Genomic DNA, 26091 nt, shown 5'->3' on the forward strand with positions numbered 1-26091 from the left:
ATGTCAGCGCTAACCTTATCAAATTTCTGCAAGCATTGTACTAGTTTAGAACTAGATTTAGCTACTACTTGTTGCTTTTCAGATTCCGACATGGTAGAGTATAACCAAAATAAACTCTAAACAAGTTGCAAATCAAAGAAAATGAAAGCCGAACTTTCCTAACAGCCCTCGCAAATAACAACGCGCTAAAACAGCAAGAGACAAACTGAAATGCACGCAGATTACGTACACACGCACTCAATACAGTATGCACGCAAGCAAAGTAGCAGTCCAAGCGACCACAGAAACAACAACGAAATCTGCAAGCAGTCTCAGCTGTACTCAGAAAATAGGCGTTGATTACCGCAAGCACGCTTGTAGGCAACGCTAATCCAAACGGGTAGCGGGGGGAAGTTCGTTGGCCCAGCGACAAGTGTAGCCGAAAAAGGGCGCGCACAAAGGAGAGAGCGACAAAAATTGCGCTAGCGGCGCAAGCAACAACAAAAGCTATGTTTCTATGTATGCAGCTGATGCATCAAATCTTCACCAAAAAACCAACACAATAGAACCAAAATAACTTCAAAATATTTGTTTTCTATGTTAAAAATCAGCTTAACAGCCCTTTTTTAATTATTGTTGTTTGTTTTGCCTCGAGGTTTTGTTAATAATTATGTTTATGAGGGTGTATAATGTGTTAAATTGTGCAAGGTATGACGTATGTATGTATATAATATGTATTTGTGTATGTAATGTGGTTGCACAAATAATTTAAGTGCCAAAAATTGAGCCTGCATAAGCATACACGTACTATATATACATATGTATGTATGTACGTATGTGACTAGGTTTAGACAACTTTCGCTTGCACAAATTTGCAGCAATTAAACTTCTTAGAGGTTTATGCTCAATTGTTGGCACAGAATACCTGTAAGCTCTCAAAGGAGTCCACTGAAACTTCCCTGGAGTCCGAGCGACGATCACCCATTAGCCAAGCCAAACGATGCACAAGTAGGGCAGACAGCAGCTCCACAGTCCAAACGAATGTATGTAGTTGATGATATCCAGAAAGGCACCAAGCTCCAAATCCAAATCAAACGAAGTAATCACACGACCGCGCACAAAAACCAAGCCACAAAGACCGCAAACAAACGAGGAAATAATCTCCTGAAAACCGATGTCCCTGCTCGGGCGCCAATGAAAAATCGCTAGCTTTTTAGCGAAAACGACAACAAGATTTAATTATTTATCAATTGAGACGCGGTGTTCTTTGATTATTAATATGGCTTTTAATGGCTTGGTAATTGTGCAATAACGATGTTGACCGTGCGAGAAGTAGTTAACAAGTGATTTGCCTGCTGCCGCTACAAGTCAGCGGGCCGGCATAAGAAAAGTAATGCCCAAAGAGAGCGCCACAGAGATCGCAGTAAAGGGCGCGATAGAGAGCGCAAAGAAAAGGCTTAGAAGCTAAGTAGGGTGCTCCAACATATAGTTTATATAGTTTATATAGTTTATATAGATTATATAGATTATATAGTTTATATAGTTTATATAGTTTATATAGTTTATATAGTTTATATAGTTTATATAGTTTATATAGTTTATATAGTTTATATAGTTTATATAGTTTATATAGTTTATATAGTTTATATAGTTTATATAGATTATATAGTTTATATAGTGTTGGAGCACCATGTATAGTTTTTAAGTCTCTCTGTTGCGCTCTCTATCGCGCCCTTTACTGCGCTCTCTTTGTGCATTACCTTTTTTATGCCGGCCCGCTGACTTGTAGCGGCAGCAGGCAAATGACTTGTTAAATACTTCTCGCACGGTCAACATCGTTATTGCACAAATTCCAAGCCATTAAAGCAATATTAATAATCGAAGAATACCGCGTCTCATTAATAAATAGTTAAATCTTATCGTTTCGCTAAAAAGCTAGCGATTTTTCATTGGCGCCCGAGCAGGGACTTCGGTTTTCTCAAGATTATTTTCTCGATTGTTTGCGGTCTTTGTGGCTTGGTTTTTGTGCGCGGTCGTGTGATTACTTCGTTTGATTTGGATTTGGAGCTTGGTGCCTTTCTGGATATCATCAACTACATACATTCGGTTGGACTGTGGAGCTGCTGTCTGCCCTACTTGTGCATCGTCTCGCTTGGCTAATGGGTGATCGTCGCTCGGAATCCAGGGAAGTTTCGGTGGACTCTTTTGAGAGCTTGCAGGTATTCTGTGCCAACAATTGAGCATAAAGCATTAACAAGTTTAATTGCTGCAATTCGTGCAAGTGCAAAGTGGAAAAAAATCTATTTACATACATACATACGTATGTACATATAGTACGTGTGTGCTGCCGACTCAATTTTTGGCACTTGATTTATTTTGTGCACCAACGTTACTGCACAAATACCAAGCCATTAAAAGCCATTTTAATAATTAAAGAAAACCGCGTCTCATTTAATAAATAGTTAAATCTTATCGTTTCGCTAAAAAGCTAGCGATTTTTCATTGGCGCCCGAGCAGGGAGTTTATATAGTTTATATAGTTTATATAGTTTATATAGTTTATATAGATTATATAGTTTATATAGTTTATATAGTTTATATAGTTTATATAGTTGATATAGTTGATATAGTTGATATAGTTGATATAGTTGATATAGCTTATATAGTTTATATAGTTGGTATAGTTGATATAGTTGATATAGTTGATATAGTTGATATAGTTTATATAGTTTATATAGTTTATATAGCTTATATAGTTTATATAGTTTATATAGTTTATATAGTTATAGTAGTTTATATAGTTTATATAGTTTATATAGTTTATATAGTTATATAGTTTATATAGTTTATATAGTTTATATAGTTTATATAGTTTATATAGTTTATATAGTTTATATAGTTTATATAGTTTATATAGTTTATATAGTTTATATAGTTTATATAGTTTATATAGTTTATATAGTTTATATAGTTTATATAGTTTATATAGTTTATATAGTTTATATAGTTTATATAGTTTATATAGTTTATATAGTTTATATAGTTTATATAGTTTATATAGTTTATATAGTTTATATAGTTTATATAGTTTATATAGCTTATATAGTTTATATAGCTTATATAGTTTATATAGCTTATATAGTTTATATAGTTTATATAGTTTATATAGTTTATATAGTTTATATAGTTTATATAGTTTATATAGTTTATATAGTTTATATAGTTTATATAGTTTATATAGTTTATATAGTTTATATAGTTTATATAGTTTATATAGTTTATATAGTTTATATAGTTTATATAGTTTATATAGTTTATATAGTTATATAGTTTATATAGTTTATATAGTTTATATAGTTTATATAGTTTATATAGTTTATATAGTTTATATAGTTTATATAGTTTATATAGTTTATATAGTTTATATAGTTTATATAGTTTATATAGTTTATATAGTTTATATAGTTTATATAGTTTATATAGTTTATATAGTTTATATAGTTTATATAGTTTATAGTTTATATGGTTATATAGTTTATATGGTTTATATAGTTTATATAGTCTAAATTATTTATATAATTTATATAATTTACATATATAATTGGACTTTACCACAAGCGTTCTCTGAACGGGTCAGCCACCTTTAACTTTTAATTATTTTATATTTTATTATTTAATTATTATATGTGTATTTTATAATTTATTATTAAAGTATTTTAATTTGATATTTTAATTTAATCAAACTTCTTTATTTTTTATTGTAATTTTTTCTTTTTTATTTCTTTTTGTTAGATCTAATAACGTCTCTGACTACTTCTGCTGTGAATCGGGGCATGCGTTTGGCAAATAAATTTCGCCCACCGAGCCGGATTCGTTTTTAGATATTTTTATTATTTCTATAGGCTTTGTTTTTATTTAGTTTAATTTAGTTATGGGTCTGTTTTGTTTTGATTTTCACATCGACAGCTCTGATGAATAAATTAATAAATAAAGTAAATAATTAAAGATAAAGACATTGTGTATTTAAAAGATTACGCAAAATTGATTTTATAAATATCAATTACAATTTGAAAAGTCACATTTACCTTAGATTCCATGGGCGGAACATTGCCATGTTGTGCACTGGTCGGGGTTACAATCTCTAGTTTTTGCAATGTCAACAATTCCATTGTTAAATTCAGTCTAAGTGGTTCCGGGCGACTTTTGCCATCACTGACATGCACCATGCCGGTGCGCACCTGTGTATTAATGTTTTCTTTTTGCACATCAAATCACAAAAGTTCCAAATTAAACACTTTTACCTTCAAGTTTTGGTCGAGTTTTTCTTCAATAGGAGTGGCCATTTTGTCACAGAGCTTCATATTTTCTAAAAAGGAAGCAGAACATTTTTTATATATTTAATTTTGTTGTTATTGGCTGGCAATTACAATCACATAATCCCTCAGGCAAACTTGTCTATCAGCTCACAAACGCACAAATTATTATTAACCACAAAACCAATTTGCGCTGTGCTCGCTGGGAAAACCCAAAACTGTGGTAATTGCGCGGATTTTGCGCTAAAGTTTGCATAATAAGACTCATCCATATAGCTATAAAGCTTAAACAAAAGCGCATTAGTAACCGCATGCTGCCGCAGGCCGCTCTCAAAAGTATGCTATGAAAATGCTTGTACAAGTCCTTGACTGCCATTGCTAAGGTTACGCCACTGGCTCCTGGGCTTGCGGTTTACGTGCTTAACGCTAATCATGCAAAAATAATGCCGACTGTCTGATACATAAATTACACACACACATGCACACATAAATTTAGGTGAACAAACAACTCGACTCTCCAGACGCATGTTAAATGGTTCATTCGTATCATATATGTGTGTGTTTGAGTGTGTGTGTGTGCATCACTCAGCATGTTCATTAGCGTGTTAACATTGTACTGTCTGCTTGCCATATAAAAGGGATTTTGTTGGTTTTGTTTTACCTTTAAGCCAGCTTTTTAGTTAGCAAGTCTGCCCAAACATAAGATTGACAACAACGGCTACAGAGCTCAGGTCTCCCCTTTTTTTCTTGTATCTGTGTGTGGGTGTGTGTGTTTTTGTGCGCGTGTTTATGTATCTGTTTGAGCAAAGTAGGACAGACTTTCTCTTATGCACTCTCCTATACACATGATGTTCGCTTTTTGTTCTTTGGCCCTCTAGTTTTGGGGCCACGTGTCTCATTGCACTAGTTATATTTTTGGGTCAAAAACTCAACAACATGGTGGCCACTTAGCTCATTCAGAAAGTAAAGAGCATTAGTCCGCGAGCAATGCCGCCATCAGCAGCAAAATAATAACAAAACAGTTAAGCAGTGCGCCTAATTTAGCTGCTCTTGGTGGATTCGTTTGTGTGTGTGTGTATGCTTGCATGTGTGATGTGTGGGGTTCACTGGCTGGCAAGATGTCAAGTGTAGGTTAATTGAGCGTGTCAGCTAAAGTGAAAGTTTAATACACACACATACACCTACGTAGAGGCAACCCCTTTGCTTGTGGGGTCGGCGGTATAGTTTTGCTTGTTTTGGTCCCTGCTTTGTCTATGTTTTGATGAGCTGAATGAATGACAGAGTTAAGACTTTGTCTTGCTGTGTGTAGAATAGAAGAACACAACAATATACTAAGATAAAAATATATTTAATTTTGAAACCTTAGCGCCTTACCCTTAATGTTTTTATAATTATATGATTATGAAATGCACAAAATAAGAAGAAAAATCCTCGCAACATGCTTATTACAATATTGATGACAGTAAAAAAGTTGTTCTATTAATATTTATTACTAAATAATTATAATTTAGTATTTGACGAATGTGCAACAGGCAATCCAGTTTCTAGCTCTCAACCAAAAGTTGCAAACAACCTTTATTGAAAATTAAATCAAAAATTGGCGTCAAGAAGTGATATGAACGGAGGTTGTGACTTAGATGACCATATGGAACCATTTAGAAATAGGAAAAGGTTCTCCAGGAATGTAGGTTTTATGAGCAATATTTTTGCTGACATTAGTACTAATTGATGGAAGAAGGCTGCTATCGTATTTATTTCGAAAATCGTTATATTTTTGAAATGCTCAAATTACAGTACAGTAGTGGCATTACAGCAATTTTCAGGACGATATGTTTTCATAAGTAAGTAAGTAGTTTGCTGAAAAGTTGTGAAATGATAAAATTGAAAAATCCATAACAACCAGTTTTAATTTATATATTATACATTTTTTAAAATTCTTTATTTAACCTATTGGCAAATCAATGGAATTTGACAAATATTGGATGAGAACGTAATGGTAACGTGGCAAGCGTTATAACTTTTTAGGATCTTTATCTTATCTATCAGAGTTACCTTAAAAAAAGAAGATGTATGTCCACTTTTTGGTATCATCTTAAATTATATATTCACGTTTTACCTTTAATAGTAATTAGCACATTATATTGGGCTTTAAATATCGAACTCAATTTGAATCCATACTCGTATAGCATTTGAACTTTCTGTTTTCCCTCTTGGTGTCAATGTGCATCTGTCTGTACATTTAGTACAGGCTTGTCGATATGTGTGCGCAATTCTTTATTGATTTAGGTTACGTTGTCAGTTGAAGTACTTATTAAGGCTATTTTGTAACCGCTTGAGCTATTTATTTGCAGCTCATTTTCAAATCAAAGAAGTTCAATTGAACTGCAGTCAGACATGAGATTGTACTCATGTAAGTGTGTTGCATGCAGTTTCTGTTCGTCATCGTAGGCAACTTTTATGGAGCAGACGCACACATACATAAGCACACACACACACAAAAGCAAACACAGTCGCACTCAGACAAACTCAAAAGGCTTACTCAGCATTTAGCTTTCTCATTTCCGGCAGCCATCCATCCGCACTAAAAGCACATGCTCATCAATAATTGCTGCACTCAAGCAGGAGTTTGATTTCATACAACGATGCTAGGATCCTTGCATGAGCGAAATCTACAATGGTACGAGTATTCCTTAGCAACTCAGTCATCGCCATCAACATCATTATTATCATTTGCATTGCATTTTGCAAAAATCCAACAATTTTTTGTCACTGTAGAAGGGTTTTGTGTATGTATAAAATCACTTATCGTTGCTACGAATGTAAATATTATTACCCTTTTAAAGCAGCTCCAATAATAGGGGAAATAAAAATGTTGGGTCTATTTTTCATTATCGTAATGATAATAAGGAACTATCATAGACGATAGTTCACTAATATTACAGTTAATTTTGAACGTTTAATTGGAGGTGGTCGATTGACCAATCGAAAGATATTGAAACCCAGTTTCAGAATTGTACAAGGTGTGTTCTTTACTTTAAACATGTCGAACGAGTGTTTTTAGCTCGTTGGCCGGTATGGCCGCCAGTATGCCGGTGCAAGCCTTTTGAATGGCCTCTACGTCTGCATAACGCTTTCCTTTCATGGGCAAATGCATTTTTCCGAAAAGGTAGAAGTCGCACGGTGCAATATTAGTTGAATACGGCGAGTGGTTAATGGTTAAAGTGTGAATGTCACAAGCGTCGACCGTCTGAGCAATTTTTGGTCCTCAGTCAATTTGTGCGGAACAAACCGCCCAAATGTTCGATCGAAATGCGATTAATCGATGATTTGGAGATGTTCAATTCCATTTCCATCAATTTCAATGATGATTTCAGCTGATTTTTGATGAATTCACGCACAGTTTCGATGGAATTTTCAGTGATCACGAATTTTGATTGGCCCACATGTTGATCGTCATTTATGTCCTCACAACCACTTTGAAAACGTTGAAACCACTCGTGCACTCTGCTAAGGGATAGGCAATCATCCCCATAAACTTGTTCCATCAATTGAAAAGTTTCGGTAAAAGTTTTACCAATTTTAAAACAAAATTTAATTTTGGCTCTTTGTTCGAAGCTCATTTTCGCACCGATAACACAAACATTCTGACACTTAAAACGCAATAACTTCACTTCCAATCGATGAAATGTCATGAAATTCTCACTGGACAATTGATAAAGATAGCAGATTCTAACCAGTTGACATATAGATAGCGCCACCAGGGGGCGCTAGATTCAAAAATTCCTGTTTACTTTAACTAAATTTATTAAATTAATCTAAATAAATTAAAATAACTATTCAAGACCTGTCCTAAAAGGACAATTATTAAATTAGTGCATGTACCTTGAAAAAATAATAACATCTTACAAAATACAAGATAAGATGGGGTTAAATATTAAAAATTTGCATCGGGATTGTGTTTGAGTTTAAGGAGTTATTGTTCGAAGTATGTGTATACTTGTGTGCAACGCATTGTCTCTTTATTCTTTATGTCTTGCATACCCATCTAACTGTTCTTTATTTCTGCCTGCGAGCAGTTCTCTCTCTTATGCGTAATCGATTGTCAGTCACAAATAAACTCTACTCTGAATAGGTTATGGGCCCAGAACACGCTGTGACTAAGCGAGTTGAAAAAATAACTCGTTGTGTTTCTGGAATAATCGGCAACTTGTAAACGTGAGCGAGAAGATCGTTCTGGACGTTTTGGACAAGTGTATTTGTAAACGTGAATGAGAAGATCGTTCTGGACGTTTTGGACAAGTGTATTTGTAAACGTGAATGAGAAGATCGTTCTGGACGTTTTGGACAAGTAAATAAAAGTGAAAACGTGAATGAGAAAATCGTTCTGGACGTTTTAGGCAAGTGGTTTGTGTAAAGTGAACTTTAGAGAAGTTCTGGACTTTCGCAAGTGTAATAAAAATGAATTCAGCAATGCAGGCGATCGACAAGCTTGATGACCAAAATTATAGTGCCTGGGTCATTCAAATGAAAAGTGTGCTCATTCATGCCGATTTGTGGGCAGTGGTGTGCGGTCGCGTTGTGAAAACAAATGAAGACAGTGCTGAACAAAGTGCCGCGTTCGACGCGAAAGATGAAAAGGCGTTGGCAAGTATTATGCTTTGCATTAAGGCATCGCAACTAAACCACGTAAAAAACTGCCAGACATCAGCGGATGCATGGCAAAGGCTGAAGGAAATTCATATGCCAACGGGGCCGGCGCGTCGTGTTAGTTTGCTGAAGCAGTTGCTTCATATGAAAATGCTGGAGTCGGACAGCATTGCGGCACATATTAACAAATTTATGGAAGTGCTTGAAAAACTAAATGAGATCGGTGTTAGTATGCCTGATGAGTGCTTGGCCATATTGTTGTTGTCAAGTTTAACTGAAACCTATGACAACTTTGTGGTGGCAATTGAGACAAGGGATTCGTTGCCATCGTTGACGGCCCTAAAAATTAAGTTGCTCGAAGAAGGTGAGAGGCGCATGGCAAGCAAAGTGAGCACCGATGAAAACGGAGAACAAAGAATGTTCTCGTCGCGCAATGAAAACGGTAAACCGTCGCGTAACAGTAAAATAAGAGCACAGACGCAGCAGCAAAGAAAAAATGCCGGTTGCTGGTCGTGCGGTCGTCAAGGGCACATAGCAAGAAACTGCGTCGCGAGAGAGAGCCGTGAGAGAATAGACGAAAAGGAGAGCATGAGACTGAAGAAGTCGCTCTCGGTATTTGCGGCTGCGGCGCAAATAGATGGCGGATTATCAAAGTCTGTCTTTTGCCTGGACAGTGGCGCAACGGCGCATTTGTGTTGTGATAAATCGTATTTCGTGAATATGAGAGAGCACAAAGAGAAAATAATAATTGCGGGCGACAATTATGTAGAAGCCAGCGGGCTTGGTACAGTGCGTTTAAATTGGCATGGCACAACAATCGAAATGAGCGATGTGTTGTATGTGAAAGACCTTCAATGTAATTTCATATCTGTTTCGAAGGCAATGCAAAAGGGTTGCACGGTTGAATTTAAAAGGAATAGTGCGAGTATAGTAGATCGCAAGGGCGATACTGTTTTGGTGGCTAAAGAGCACCATGGACTGTTTCTAGTTGAAACAAAAGAAAATAAATGTTTTATCGCACAAAGAAATGCAACAGAGATAATGAAATGGCACAATCGTTTTGGACACTTAAATATCGGCAGTTTAAATAAAATGATTAAAAACGATTTGGTGTACGGTTTGAAGGCAGGCCAGTGTTTTGAAGAGCATACATGCGAAACTTGTGCAAAGTGTAAAATAAGCGTAAAACCATTTCCAAGAAAATCTGAAAATCGTGCTAAAAATGTGTTGGATTTGGTGCACTCGGACATTTGTGGCCCGATGAAAAAATGTTCGATTGGTGGATCGCGATATTTTGCTACCTTCATCGATGACAGTTCTCGATATGTGTATGTGTGCTTTATGAAAACGCGTGATGAAATATTTGACAAGTTTAAAGAGTTCGTAACATTTGCAGAAAGGCAAACTGGCAAGAAAATAAAATGCATCAGAAGTGACAATGGCCGTGAATATTTGAGTGGTGCATTTGACAACTTTTTAGTGAGCAACGGTATTAAGAGGCAGCTCACTGTGCCACACACACCGCAACAGAATGGTGTGGCAGAACGCGCAAACAGAACACTTGTAGAGATGGCGCGTAGCATGCTGGTGCATGCTGGTCTCAGTGAAAGATTTTGGGCAGAAGCTATCAATACAGCTGCATATCTGCGGAATCGTTCAGAGACGTCTACACTGAAAGACATGACGCCCATAGAGTCATGGTCTGGTAGAAAGCCAACTGTAAGTCATCTCAGAGTGTTTGGCACGAAGGCTATTGTGCTGAACAAGAAGCGTACTGGTAAATTCCTGCCGAAAGGTGAGGAGCGAGTATTAGTTGGGTACTCCGAAACTGCAAAAGCATATCGCTTGTACAATCCCAGTACAGAAAAGGTAATAGAAGCGCGTGACGTAATTTTTCTCGAAGACTCATTAACAGGTGACAGAGAAAAGGCAAGTTGGTCGATTTGTGATATCGATGTTCCAATGTTGGTGCCGGAACCAGATTCTGTTCCGATGGGCACTGTAGAGCAGAATGAGAGCCACGTTTATGCTGATGAAGATCGGCATGGCAGCAGTACTCCAGAGGTCGAGGAGGCTGCAGAGTGCAGCGCTGCAGAAGGAGAAACTTCAGTCGATAACGAAACAATAGCAAGCCAGAAAAGAGGTCCAGGGCGGCCAAAGAAAATATACACGGGAATACCTGGACGCCCGCGAAAGCAGTATAATATGGTGAATATTATGACAACCGACGATATAGATGTACCAGAGACAGTCGATGCTGCGTACAAATCAAAATATGCCGATGAATGGAAAATCTCGATGGAGAAGGAAATTGAAAGTTTACGAGCCAACAAGACATGGTCGTTAGTCGAGTTGCCAAATGGTCAGAAGCCAATTGGTTGCAAATGGGTATTTGCAGTGAAGCGCGACAAGTTTGGTAATGTTGTGCGCTTCAAGTCTCGCTTAGTGGCTAAGGGTTGCGCCCAAAAATACGGCGTCAACTATACCGAGACATTCTCCCCTGTGGCTAGATACTCAACAATCAGATTGGTGATTGCTCTAGCAATCGAGCATAACATGTACATGCATCAAATGGATGTATCTTCTGCGTATCTGAATAGTCAGCTGCACGATGTGGTATATATGCGTCAACCAGAGGGTTTTGCTGACCAAGATGCTCCTGAGCGTGTTTTAAGATTGCATAAATCTCTGTACGGCCTTAAGCAGAGTGGCCGTGAGTGGAACGAGCAACTAAATGGTGTGTTGCTCAAGATTGGTTTTGTTCCCTGCATCAGTGAGCCATGTTTGTATACACGACGCAAGGGCAGCAATTTGGACATCATTGTCGTCTATGTTGATGATATGATAGTGGCCAGTAGCAGCAAAGATGATCTTAACGATGTAAAAATGCGTATAGCAGACGAGTTCGATGTGGTAGATGGCGGCCAGCTGAAACATTTCCTAGGGATGGAAATTGAGCGCAATGGTGAAACAGGTGACGTAACCATTGGCCATAAGCAATACATCGAGAGTCTTCTGCGTGAGTATGGTATGCATAACTGCAAGTCTAATGTTATACCCCTAGAAGCTGGATTTCAAACGAAATGTGACGACAATAAATGCGAGCGAGTGAACCAGACCAGCTACCAATCGCTAATAGGCTCACTCATGTACTTAGCCATGGCTACAAGGCCGGACATCTTACATTCTGTGACGAAGCTGGCGCAACAGAATGTAGATCCTCATCGTGAGCACGAGTTGGCCGCAAAAAGAGTATTAAGATACTTAAAAGGCACAACTGGAATGGGCCTGCATTACAAGCGTACTGGGCAGCCCATTCACTGTTTTGTCGATGCGGATTGGGCTGGAGATAGCACGGACCGGAAATCCTTTACTGGCTGGGCAATGTTTGCAGCAGGAGCAGCGTTTTCCTGGCAGTCCAAAAAGCAAAGCGTTGTGGCCCTCAGTAGCACGGAGGCGGAGTATGTTGCTCTTTCAACAGCAGCAAAAGAAGCAGCATATGTCAGACAAGTTATGACCGAAATTGGTTTCGGCAGTGATCATGCAACAAAGATCTTCAGCGACAATCAAAGCGCGCAATGTCTGGCAAAAGACTCTAAGTTCCATGCGCGCAGCAAGCACATAGATATTAAGTACCATCATATAAGAGAAATGTGTAAGAACAATGTAATTGAAATTGAATATGTACCTACAGAGCAAATGATCTCGGATGTTCTTACTAAAAACTTGTGTAGAGTTAAGCATGAAAAATGTATAAACATGATGGGTATGCGTTAAATTCATAGTTATATGTAACTTGAATTGTTTTGTTTACTTTTGAATTTGAATTTTTGTAAAAGTAGACATGCGTTGAGAAGGAGTGTTCGAAGTATGTGTATACTTGTGTGCAACGCATTGTCTCTTTATTCTTTATGTCTTGCATACCCATCTAACTGTTCTTTATTTCTGCCTGCGAGCAGTTCTCTCTCTTATGCGTAATCGATTGTCAGTCACAAATAAACTCTACTCTGAATAGTTATGATATAATTCGTAATAGCCGGGAGTGGGGAAAAGATCTTGGGCTTAGGGGAAATTGAATACTTTCTAAAATAGACGGTCCTACGGACATTACCACATCAACTTGCCTTCTGGAGTCTGCGAAGCCACCCAAACTAGTATTAACAATAATACTAAATAATAATACATAATACTCGGATTGTAAGCCTCGTTGTGCAAATTTCCAAACCACATTAATGCCAACTTTTATAATCGAAAACTTCTGCGTGCCTTTTTATTGTTTCTAACTAAAATTCGTTTGTTTGCTATCGCTAAAACCCTAGCGATTTTTCATTCATTCCTTCATAAACCTAATAGCCTTAGCGTACAAAATAGTCATAAATGACTATTTGATTAATTGAAGTTTTTAATTCCATACCACTTGTGGCAAGCCTTGCTTGGCAACTGCTTTAATTTACATATATATATAATATACATATCCATATATCCATATATGTATACGAATATACATAATTGTTTGCGGTCATAATTACATGCATTTGTACACAGGTTTGTCAGTGTGAATATATACACATCTTTATATAGTTTACATCATAATTGGTCAATTCACAGAAAAAAATTTATAAGAATAATAATAAAAAATAAAACAAAAGGAATACCCGGTTCGTAGTGTTGCTTTTTAAGTGACTTGGGATAACAAGGATTTTGCCTTAATTAATGTTTAAAGTTGGTAATTATAATAATAACAAATTTAAATAATTTCCTTCGTGTTAAATCGAAACCTGCAGGTACTTTTGTGTAAGATTCAGAACTGAACACAAAGAATTTCACTGCTTAATCCACAGCTGAAAATATAGGTATATCTCATGTAAAAAGATAAACAGTCTCAATTAATTTTTTTTGAACAACAGTCCGATTTACGAACATGTAGAGTTTATTTTCTTGCGATTTGATTTCAATTACGAGTATATGTCCTGATATATTTGTTCTAAAATTGTGGACAGTATGTCACTGAGTCTGCATATTATCTATACATTCGTTTATATGTTGTATGTGCCTTTGTTTTTCCTCACAGACAGCCTATTGGCATTTTGCCACACTATCTACTTTTGTTGCCAAAGCTGACCAAAATTGGGTTAGCCTTAAATTGATTTCATATTGTATGGCCATCCAGAGTCTTTTGTTTGCGGCCAGGCAGCTTTTTCATACTCGTGTGTATTTCTGTGTCATACTATGATGGGCATATTTTATTGAAATTTTCAGGCTGCCACAGGCTCTTGCTGTTGCACACTTTATTCAATTATGGTTTTAAATCTGCACTCTGGCTATTTACATTTCTTGTCAAACTTTGTCATTATGCTACTGCTAAACTAAGCTGATCAAGTTTGGCTTACCATTAAAAAATATACAAGCTGAGAATGTGGCTTGGTTTGTTCTTTGTAAAGTTGAATTCAATTCGAATACTTTTACAAAGTCATTCCTTCTTTAATAGTAATAAAAAGACTTTGTAAGCTTGCTAACAAATGCTTTTGAATTCAACAATTCAATACACGAAGTGTTGCGATGATTGTTGCCATCAACATGGTATAGTTTTGTTTAAAATGTAAGATTTTACTGATTTGATTTTGGTGGAGAAGGCGTGGCAAATGTGTTTTTCCTATAGAAAGCATCTTCCGATTTGTGTAAATGACTTGCAACTTAAATTGGCTATTGAATGAAAGACGCCTGTAATCTTATTGGTTTGGTACAAAAACTTCAGAAATGGTAATGTGTTGCTAAAGAAACTTTCGTCTTTTATTATGTACTAGCTTCCTTTTATGTAGATATATTTTCACCTTTTTTTCTGGCATGTCTTTAACCCTTTCAAATAACCCACATCACACTTTAATTGTCGGTTATATACCTCTTCCTTTGTCCTTTATGACGGCTGTGATCTTGGAGAAAACTATAGTTTTTGTCGACTTTTTAACGACCAATACTTCTAAGCGCGTTGGGCAATAATGTAAATGCAAGCAGGTGCTTTCGTTTTGCTCTTGAGTCTTAAGACATGCAGTCCGAGTCACGTCAGTTGGTGTTAACGCAAACGTGCTCCGAAATAATCAATAAAAATATGTCCCGCGAATCAATCCAGCTCTTTAAAATCTTCTAAACAAAGACAACCAATTGAATCGCTATAAACATACCTTCTTAGCTCTGGGAATGCGTGCTGAAATGCTAATAACAATAGCTCGTATATAGATTGTGTTAGTAAAGAAAATAAGTCAAGTTAAGTTCAACTTTTTCATTAAGCTTGTTTATTCCACTTCAATTCGCAGTTGCAAATAAATTTGGAACAATCAGCATGTCAATCTGAATTACCTCAATTAGCGTCTCGGACAACTGCATTAAATTTTTTAATTTTGTAATCACAATTTGAGACAGAGTGTGCTTTACTTTTCAGGGTTCCCTCAATTAAATTCGAAATGTTCGATAATCGAGTTTTATGTTTGGCATATTGAATTTACAGCAAAAAAAGAAAGAATAAGAACACACACGAAACTCATTAGCCATTTCATTGAATTAATGGGTTTTCAGCTGGGCTTTATTTCTGGATTGGCCTGCCTGTGACATGTTCGCCAATTAATTGCTGTCCAAAAAGCGCAAATTGCACATTTCGCTAATTAAATTAAGCGAGTGGAGCACACGCAGCAATTAAAATCAATTAAGTCGGCGCTCTTATGCAACGGTCAGTAAGTCAAAATCAAGTGCACATCGCGACTGACTGTGTACGTATACTGGTATATATAGTACATATATATCCCTGCCCTGCTCCCGATATCAACACTAACTCGGCGACACTTCTGGCGCTCAGCGTCCCAGAGTGGAGTGGCCACTTACTCAATAGCCCGTACACGTTTTCTTCTGCCTCTGTTTTGTTTTTACGCAGTCTCCGGGCGACGTCTTCCAGTCTAAATAGTAGTGCGACTTGAGTAGCTGTCGGAGGGAGGCTGGAGGAGCTTCAGTTGGTCACTGGCCCTTTATTTCTTTTATGGCGAATGTTGCTTGCTATTTCTACGTGACTTGTACAATTGATATCTGTTTAATGCCGCCTTTGTTGCATGCACTTGTCTTTGTTCTGTTTATAGTAGTTGGTCGTGTTGTTTTTATTATTATTTTCGATTTTGCGTTTGTGTTTGTATTTGCCGTCGCTGTATTGCTGTATTGCTGTATTGCGCCACATTAAGTTCGTAAGAATGTTGTTTTTATTTAACGAAATCGATATGCCGCCACCTGGCACTTGCAGCGAAGGGAATGAGTTTGTTTGCATTAGCTAATGGCAGCTGATTGTCGTATTCGGTATTCCTTGAAATTGTTTTTCAGTCTGACACATTGAAAAGAGGTGGCGGGTGGCGGGTGTCGGATAAGGGGCGGCTGAAGAGGCGTTCTGGGGAATACGAGTAGAGCTGGGCATGACAAGTTTCATGGCAGCAAATGAAATTGAAAATTGCACTGCTGTTGTTCTTCCAGTTGCCTGTTGTCTGCATATATACTATAGTACATATACACGTTCGAACGCTAGTACATACACACACACATACATACATATTCATATAAAATTGATATTCAAATGTTTTTAAAAATGTTGAGCAATTTGCTGCTTGGGTGCTCGTGCCCAACAATCGACGCACCGACACTCAAAAAACCAATTGATTGTGCTTAATATTTTTAGAATAAATTCACATGCATGCCCGGTAAACATATGTTTTCAATTAAAATGGAAATAAAAGTGCCGCAAATTCAACTGAAAGGCCGGAAAGCGTAATATGAGTGAAAACAAATTTTTGAGTGCTGTTGATGTTTGAAGTGTGCGCCCGGCTGGTCCCCAATATCCATTATGACGACGACGATGGCAGCCCCAGCATCAGAAACCACTAATGAGTTGGAGGTGTTGATGGCGTTGCACGAGTGCCCCAACAAATCCAAATGCCTGCAAAATAAACGCAGGCACAGCTGCGATCAAAGGTTCTGTCTTTTTACAGCCAACTGGTTCAAAGTAGTTCGGTTTCTGCTATGAATTACAACAGAGTCTCCTTATTTTTTGGACCGTTTCTAAGACTCTGAACATGATATTTCGAAAATGTTACACCTCGATAAGTATTCCTTTTTCTAATTGGTCCTAAATTATGTCACCGGGGAGCCATCATAGCTAATGCCATTGTCTTATTGTTATTAAATAAAATATCAGTTGGATCAGTCGAAATAAAGTACATTCTGAAAATTGTCTTAAAATGTGGCTGACTATTGATCTAATTTAAAAAAATGCTTTGTATGAGACAAGTTTTGTCACAATCACAATTAAATGATGGGGATCTTTCTTTTAAGGAAGAGAGTATAAAGCTACATAAGTGGCTTATTTAATATTTCATACTGTTCCGAGATAATCAATATTTAGTGATCCTCCTTTCTCATACTTTTTAAACTGTCCGATATCTGGAGATCATATTAATTGTTAGCCTTCTACCTGGTGTCTCTAATCTGACTATCTTTTTCAAAGATCTTTTGACAAAAGCTTTGCTCATCGAAATACATTTCTAGGTTGCGGGCTGTTTTTAGTAGACACTATCCTTAAATAATTTTATTTTTTTTATCAACATTTTTCAACTGCATTGTAAGCTCTAAAGAAACTCATTTTCCATATCTACCTGCATTTAACAAAGCCGCACGGGCGTTAGACTAACATTCAATGCGGTTGGAGGGGCAGACATGGCTGAGAAGGATAGGCGTTGTCGGGCCAGTGTTAAGGGTTGGCCTGGGAGGAATGGAAAGGGGTTGGATGGACAGACAGCGGCAAGTGCGTGCGTGTGCTTTATCGCCATCAAAAGACAGTGTGTTTGTTGTCTGTGTTTGCGTGCGGAAGTTTGCCGCTTTATTGATTTTTGTATTTATTTAATTTCATGCTTGATTCGAATTTTCCACTAAAGGTGTTAACAATAAATAAAGGTATATAGTACGTATATGTGTGTGTGCGGCATACTTTTTTCAATGCCAAGGCTGGCCCGACTAGCACCTGAATTGACCAACAACTTAATTAAAGTTGAGCCCGGGGCCATTGCAGATGTAGATGCAATATAATTAGTCAACAACAAAACAAAGTAAATAGGATGTCTGGACACACTCGCACATACGTGTACGTACATTTGTGTAGTCAGCTTAAGAGGCACGTTCGCTAATTAACTAATTTGTAGTACATTTGCACCGTAAAGGCCCCAAAATGTGGCCCAATCCAAGGCAGACCATGTTGTAGCGTGATTAATGGCCCACAGAACGACAGAGACAGCGGGATAGATGTGAATTGCACGACTCAGGAGAGACGTTCCTCATAGAAATGTGCTCGAGTGCTCGAGTGCTTGTGTGAGTGTCTGTGGATGTGGATGTGCCTGGCTTGCTAGTTGGCTTTCCGATAAGCCATGCGTGTGTAGATAATAAACTTCATCAGATTCCACACTGACCGCATATATAGGAAATCAGTCCTGTTCTACCAAGCCTTGGCAATGCGATTAAATTTAAGATACTTCTCGGCTGAGTGGCTACTTTAAATGGTTGGCTAACTTACTGATTGCATATCAACTCGGATTTATATGTGCAGGCTTGCTAGACTTGCTATTTTCATTAAAGGGCACACATAGGCACACACATGTGTCTCTATATAGGTAGATATGTACATATGGTATACATATATATAAATATGGATATACATGTAGTATATGTATGTGCATATGTATTTCTACCTTCCAAAGTGCAGAAGCGGTAATTAAATGAAATAAAGCTCTTGCATAAACATAAGCGCCCAATGCTAAGCAAAATATTTGTGTGTGGGTGTATGTGTGTGTGTGTGTGTGTGTGTGGGTATCCCTTGTTCGTGTGTGTCGTGCCTTGACCGCACGACGCAGCTGACCACTTGCCGTGTAGATTTATAACGTTTTGTGTGCACTGGGAAAATGTGCATTTAGCATTAAGAAATGTTAAAAAGATATGATCCAGGTCGTCGCAAACGATTCGCATTATATCTTTTTTTACCTCGTATCCAAGAGAGTAAATGCTAAAATATATAATGCTAAATATATATATAAAGGAAAGAAGGAGGTGCCTTAGAATCGATCGCTGCAAAGTCCCTTTTTTCTTTATAAATACATTTTAACCAAGTTATAGAAAATATATAAATATATATAAAGTGTATATTATATATAATTATTATATACAATGCTGGTTTGAAATACTTTCTGGATGAAACATGATTTCCCTCTCTCTCTCTCTCACTCACTTTGTGGATGTTTCCGGACTGTGCTAAGGTATATTTGCAATAGGAATTGTAGGTCTGTGAAATAGGAACAATAATAACAACAGAATATTACAGTCGAGCTCTCTCTTGTTATTATTGCAGTGGAGACTGTGAGAGAGATGCCCTATATGCATATAGAAATCAAATTTACTGAAGCAAATAATACTTACTCGTATAAAGGGGATACGATGATGACATAAAACCATCACTACATGCAAGAATAAATTAGCTAATAAAATAACAAGATAAAACGCTACAGTCGAGCAAGCCCGACAGTAAAATAGCCTGTACTGCCCACAAAAAAAGAAAAATTAAAAAAAAAAAAATTTAAAAAAAAAATTAAATTATTAAAAAAAATTAATGAATTAATTAATTAAATTAAATTAGAATATATGTTTATGTTTAGTTTTAACAGCATACATTTACATCACGTACCTATGCGTGTTTATATGCGTGTATGTATGCAGCACAAAGTTGAACCAAAGCAGCAACAACAACAACAGCTGCGGGCAGCGCTGCCGACAGAGGCAGCGCATGAGCAGCGATTTTACTTATGGCTATAACTTTCTTCAGAATTGACCTATCATGATGAAATTTGGCACACGGACACATTAGTACTAACTGGATGTACCTACCAAAATTGATTTCAAAATTCCAAGAATTACGGAAGTTATAAGAAAAAACACGAATTGCGGGGGAGTGGGGGGGTGCATCGAAAAAAAACTCAAACTCGTACTTTCTCGGTCTTAGGAGAATATGGAAACCAAGTTTGGTTATTCTAGCTCTTATACTTTCTGAGATCCTTGCGTTCATACGGACAGACGGACAGACAGACGGACAGACGGACAGACGGACGGACGGACAAGGCTATATCGACTCGGCTTCTCATCCTGATCAAGAATATATATACTTTGTGGGGTCTGCCACGCCTCCTTCTGTGTGTTACATACATGCGCACAAAACTAGTATAGCCTTTCACCCTTTGGGTACAGGCTATAATAACTAGTTTAAGCAAATTTAAAAATTCCTCCGCTACCATAATTGTTATTTTAAGCGCACGTAGATAAGTTTTCGGAAAATGTCAGCTAAGGTTCCATATTCGATATTTTTATCTTTAAGAAATTTAAAAGAAGTTGCACCGCTTGTATTTTATTTCAGGTTTTTGTTTATTTTTAAACATGAGTGGAATGTTAGAGTCGAGTGAGCTCAACCCTCAGATACCCTCTACACACTCCTACGAAAACAAAAAATTTTAATATTATTGTAATACCCTGTATCCGTAGGGTAAAAAAATTATAAGTACATAAAGGTAAGTTTCTAAAAACAAATGTTACATAGAAATATTTTGTGTTATTTAAGGTTAACATTTCGTTTGGAACGTTGTGGCTATACTTGGAGGTTGTCGTTTATATAGCAATTCTGGGCTTTAAAAAGCAAATGATTCGTTATTAGAAAACTATTTAAAAATGTAACCCAAATTAAAATGGTGGCCAAACACAGTCGATCTATAACATAAGACGCAGCCTCTACACGTAACAGGTTAGAGTACAACCACTTTAAGGGTATTCGTTTGTGGATTGCGCTTCCAAATCGAATGTAGGCAAGTGAGGAACATTTTCCTATGGGTTGGTTTTAACCTTTCAGGCTGTGTGGTTTCATGCCGTTATCAGACCCGTCTCTGTTTCTGACAGTGTGTATGCCCGAGTGTGTTGTTGCTCGAATGTATAGTATGTTTTGGATCAACGTTACGCACGATGTTGTGGGCTGCTAATGCTGGCCACCTGGAAAATGACATGAAAGCTGCCCACGCTCGTATTTTTAACGCTTATTAAATATTTAGGCAGGAAATCGAGAGAGAAGCAGCAGTGCTTGTGATAATGGCCTTTATTGGATGGTAAGCCAGGAAGCAGCAAGCCGCAGGACTCTCCTGCTCCTCTGCGCCCCTACAAACCCCATTCGCCATTCATTTGTGTCGGTAACATGCAGCGTGCCAGGATTCTGTGCCACGATTTCCAACGGCAGTGTGCAGTGCCATAAATGTCGTTGCTGCTGCCGCTCGACTAGCAGCTGACTTCAACAAACTTTAATTATACGCACAGCAATACCCACAATACTCACACACACACACACACACACGCAAACACACACACAAACACACGCGCAATCAGACCGTAATATTGCCTTGCTGGGTGAGCTGCATCGCCTGCATGGCGCACTTTGGCAAACAGGAAGCAGCCAACAGCGCCCTTTTTGTCTGCGCCACTCGCCAGGCCCATTAATTTAAGCGAATATACAAATACATATACATACTTGTATGTATGTATGTATATGAATTGAGACATACATATGTAAGAGCAGGAGTAAACAGCTAGTCAGAAAGCCCAGATAGGCAGTTATGTGCACGCATCCTCATGGGATATGGGACATGGGACGCGGGACAGGCGACCATTGCGAATTGCAAAATGCGCATAGTGTGGGTTTCGCAGCACGTTTTCCCCCTAGTAGTTGACAGAATAGCATGTTATAAATATTTAGTTGTCTCTCCACGTGTTGGTTTAGATATACGAGTGAAACTACAAAAAAGTAAAAATGTGCAAAAATGAACCTAAGTGGGAGAAGAAGAATTCCAAATGTTTGGAATGAGTCATTAAATTATTGTATTTATTCCTAAGGGAAGTCTTATCTGCGGACCTGGAATCACGATCCTCAACCCTCTAATGTCAAGTTAATTTGAGGTTCACTTTCTGCATTCCACAGGATCAAAGGATGAGACTTTCCATAATCGGACTGGGAGAATTTAACAAGGCAATTTAACAATAGTGTGCTATTTGCCACTTTAAGCAGAGCTTAAAAACTAATACAATGTACTTTTCAGTACAATTTATTTACAGTATTTCCATTATTCAAAATTTTTTCATTTTGTAAAACATGATTCTATGCCACAACATATAATTTGGGTCGACCTAAATATTAACAAGAGAGAATGCTTCAGTCGAGCAAGTCCGATCGCCAGTGAAATTATATAAATTCTTAAATTATATATATTATTAATCAGCATAATGTACGTCCGTTTGGATGATCGCCTGATATGTAGACGCTACTAGGCCGTAGGCAGTTCACCAGTCCATTTTATTTTATTGATCCCCCTCTCAATGCTACAGAATTTCAATGCGGTTCACAAAAGCTACATCATCCAAACTTTGAACACGTAATCTATATACAATTATGTATTAGTTAAAAATTTTATTTAAATCACAAACTGCAGCATCAAGTTCGCTCTGCTTCTCTTTTTTTGATTCTGTTATAGGCGCATATAACATAATTCAGTGCCGTTAGTTTGTCTGGGTACAGGATATTACATTGTAGGGCTTGCTTGACTATAGCGCTCTCTCTTGTTTTCAAAAAAATAGACATATAAGTTTGACTGATTGTTTACTATACACCTTTCGTTGTACTCTTTCGCTTTAAGAATTCAAAACAAGTGGAGAAGTTAATGTCGGGTGTTCCGACTTTGAAATACTCTGTACATATGTATGTGTAGAATAATTATGGAAATTAAACAACTAAGAGGATTAAAAACAATTTTTTTAATCGATTTTATCTCAAAATCAAAAAATAAAAACACATTAGGCAATCCTTGTGCATAATTTGGTGTCTCTATCTCTTATAGTCTCTTAGATTTAGATGATCATACTTCATATAGATCTACTCGTCTTGTCATGCTGATGAAGGATATATACTTCGTCCTCCTTTTGTCTGTTACATTTTTCACCCCCCGCAAACCTAATATACTCTCAACATACCATTATTATTTATTCAAGTGTTCTAACGCGGGCTTAAAATATGATGGAAAAAGATATAATTTTCATTTCAATATTATGTTTGTTTTAATAACGGAGAAACAAAGTCCTTACAATGCAATTGTTTGTTTAGAATCGCCTTGCAAATGGCATTGGTCCGGTGTTTGTAATGCTCAAAGGGCGTGATATTAAAAGCACATTTAAGGCACATTAATTATCAGCATGACGAGACGAATCGATAAATTCATATCCGTCTGCCTATTTCTATGCAACTTATTCTCAGTGTGTAATTTTCCTAATACAAGCTATTAGCCGCATGTTATACATATATAACTTATATATAATTGATATTATTGATATTGCTTATAAAACCTCTATGCATATATATTATAAATTGATAAAAATCAGCACTCTAGATATTAAACAAGTGGAGACAGACTGGATGTTGAAAGGTCTGCTGAAGTATTGAAAGATGGTGCCAAGACTGATTGAGAGGCGAACACTATACTATACTATCAGATAGCTGGTAACTATGACTGTGATGTTCATTTGGAAGGGTATATGAGCTTCGCGTCTGTTTTGCGAGCTAGGTTTGTTTTCATATGAAGTGGCTTGCTTGCTTGAAGCACGCATTTGATTACCAATTCACAGGTAACATAAATATTTTATTTACTAGGGTCACATACACACATACACGTACACGTACTCGTTCTTGTACAAAGAGCAAGGAGCGCTATCGAAATGATGGAATTTGTTGCACTTACCACACACAGAAAACACACGAGTTGCGGAATACGAAGCAATAAACTTGGCTGGCCCTCAGGTGAAGTTACGTGTGTGTGTGCGAGTATGTCGGAGCACGTTAATTTTGGCAAAAGTGGCGCCAGCCGGCTGGGTGACTACGGTGGCAACGATGACTGAGGACTCACTCCAAGAAGGCCAACATGTGTGTCGAGCCTTGTGCTTTTGTTGTTGGCGCGATAGGCGTCAAACACATTGCGCTCCCAACTCGCTCAGTGGTTTTGCCTGTCTCCTCGCCTTTCCTTTAGATGCTTCGGCAATCAGCTGTGCTGTCAAAATTGGAGCAACCGAATGCTGGTCGGGTTTTTATTTTTTGGTTATATGTGGGGGTTGGACGTGCTCAGGCTTCCGTTTGAAAATTGTCAGAGCACTAGAATGCAACATAAAACTATAACAACCTCACTTATTGCAATTATATTGAACAATTCAAATTTCAGTGCTTCATTGAGGCGCAGAAATTTGAACTTACACTTTTTGTTAATGCTCGTGTTTAGTACCGCACCCATGCCAGCCACACTTTATATATTTAAGCAGATATACAGATATGTATGTAAGTATGTATACATAGGCAAGTGTGTATGTAAATTTACATAAATGAGTGTTAAAGTTATTGTTGTTGTTGTGAACACGATTTATGTAAACGCTGCGTGATGAACATTTAACTCAAAACGCGCGCGTCGCGAATCCTTTACACGAATTGGGTCACATTTTTAAATGATGAGGTTCTGAATATTTTCCTTGTTGGTGCTTGCGGTCGCACAGTTAAAATGCTCAAAAGTATGCTTATGTTTTTTTTAATACTAACAACCGTTTTTTTATGCTCACAATAATCAAGTTTTACTGTTAGCTCGCGCGTATCCGGTTCCGTTTCTGTTCGCGACTGAACTGAAACTGAAAAGTGTTGCGAGAGCAGAGCGGCTATACACGTACATTTATATATACACGCTGCACGCACACATAGAAGTGCACGTGGCATGCCTCTGCAGTGTTGCTGGAGCAGATGGCGAAGTGTGTGCGGCGTGGCCAGATTGTTGGTATCTTCAACGTATTCAGTTGTGTTTTTTGAATATTTGAAATTGAATTTATTTCTTTATATATTTGTTTGTACAATAAATAATTGTAAGGATTGCATTATCTGCTTATTTATATTTTACATTTTTTACGGAAAAATAAATGTGTCGGATGCAACGATGCACTAAAAAGTGGTGCAATGCGCAGGTCCGTTATTCGGCTTTTATAGTAAGAGCTTTTGAATTGACATTCCTGGCTTTCAAATTAGTTTGTAACAAATTTATCGCTTGAAATGGAGTAAATGGTCCCTTTTCAGTTGAAATAAGTTTCATTTTCACTACATTGTCTTACTTAACCATATAATATATAAAATAATATAATATATATATTTGCAAGCAATTTTAATTGCACTGCTTCTTCATAGAAAGCTCAAAAGAAAATGAATATGTCGAACGGCCTTAGAAGATAACTGCTTGTGCTACAAAAACTTTTCATTTTTGCTAATACAACTTTTATGTTAACTGATTAGAACTACAGAAAAGTATAGCAAGTTATAGCCATATGAGAACATTGTATATACTGCTTTATAGTCCCAAGCAGAGCCCAACTTACAGTTATTTAATAGCAACAGGGTGACTCCAGGCACTACGGCTTATGTCTGAGATAATAAATAGTATAAAAACTGTTTTATTTTGTGTTTAGCAGGTGGCGCTTTTGATCTACCTTTGTGGCATTTCTGAACAGCGCCATCTTTTGCTAATCATACTCAACTAATTTGAACACCTAGTTCCGATATATTATGATAGACAATCGATCTCCACGAGGCAAGCTTGCTGGTACACGGTTACAGCAAACCTTTAATAAAGTACTTATTGTTTTATGTTAAACACATCCGAATTATATATTCAGTAGGGAATATTCGAACTTCCCACACCTTTTGGTAAATGTGAGCCATTAAATACTGCGATGAGCACGTATTTATTACTGAGTAAATGCGAAGAATTTTATATAGACATTCGAATAATTATAATTAACAATGTTCCGAAGCTGTTGCAACTTAGGCTAGCCAAGCAATTTTCTTATATTCGATCGTTTTCAGTTACGTCTTGCATCGTCTATGTAGTTCCAGAGATGCCTGATAGGTGAGCTTGTGATGTTATAGGTTTGAAGATTTCAATAAAACGTTTGACAGGTATAACCAATAGGGGGCGTTTTGTTCCTTTGGA

General features: G+C 37.2%; 1 protein-coding gene across 1 annotated transcript in view; it reads right to left on the minus strand.

Annotated features, from left to right (window-relative positions):
• The window catches only part of LOC115633703 (gamma-1-syntrophin), a 48204-nt gene extending 23504 nt beyond the window's left edge, over nt 1-24700 (minus strand). The window contains exons 1-3 of the mRNA XM_030531163.1: nt 23818-24700; nt 4280-4344; nt 4064-4216 (exon numbers count right to left, since the gene is read on the minus strand). Of these exons, the coding sequence (XP_030387023.1) occupies nt 4064-4216; nt 4280-4339 (213 nt within the window). The 5' untranslated portion in view covers nt 4340-4344; nt 23818-24700. The remainder of the gene's footprint in view (nt 1-4063; nt 4217-4279; nt 4345-23817) is intronic.
• Between the last annotated feature and the right edge of the window lie 1391 nt (nt 24701-26091).

This window comes from Scaptodrosophila lebanonensis, unplaced genomic scaffold (assembly GCF_003285725.1).
Source record: "Scaptodrosophila lebanonensis strain 11010-0011.00,11010-0021.00 unplaced genomic scaffold, SlebRS2 tig00000001-arrow-pilon, whole genome shotgun sequence".
Lineage (NCBI taxonomy): Eukaryota > Metazoa > Arthropoda > Insecta > Diptera > Drosophilidae > Scaptodrosophila > Scaptodrosophila lebanonensis.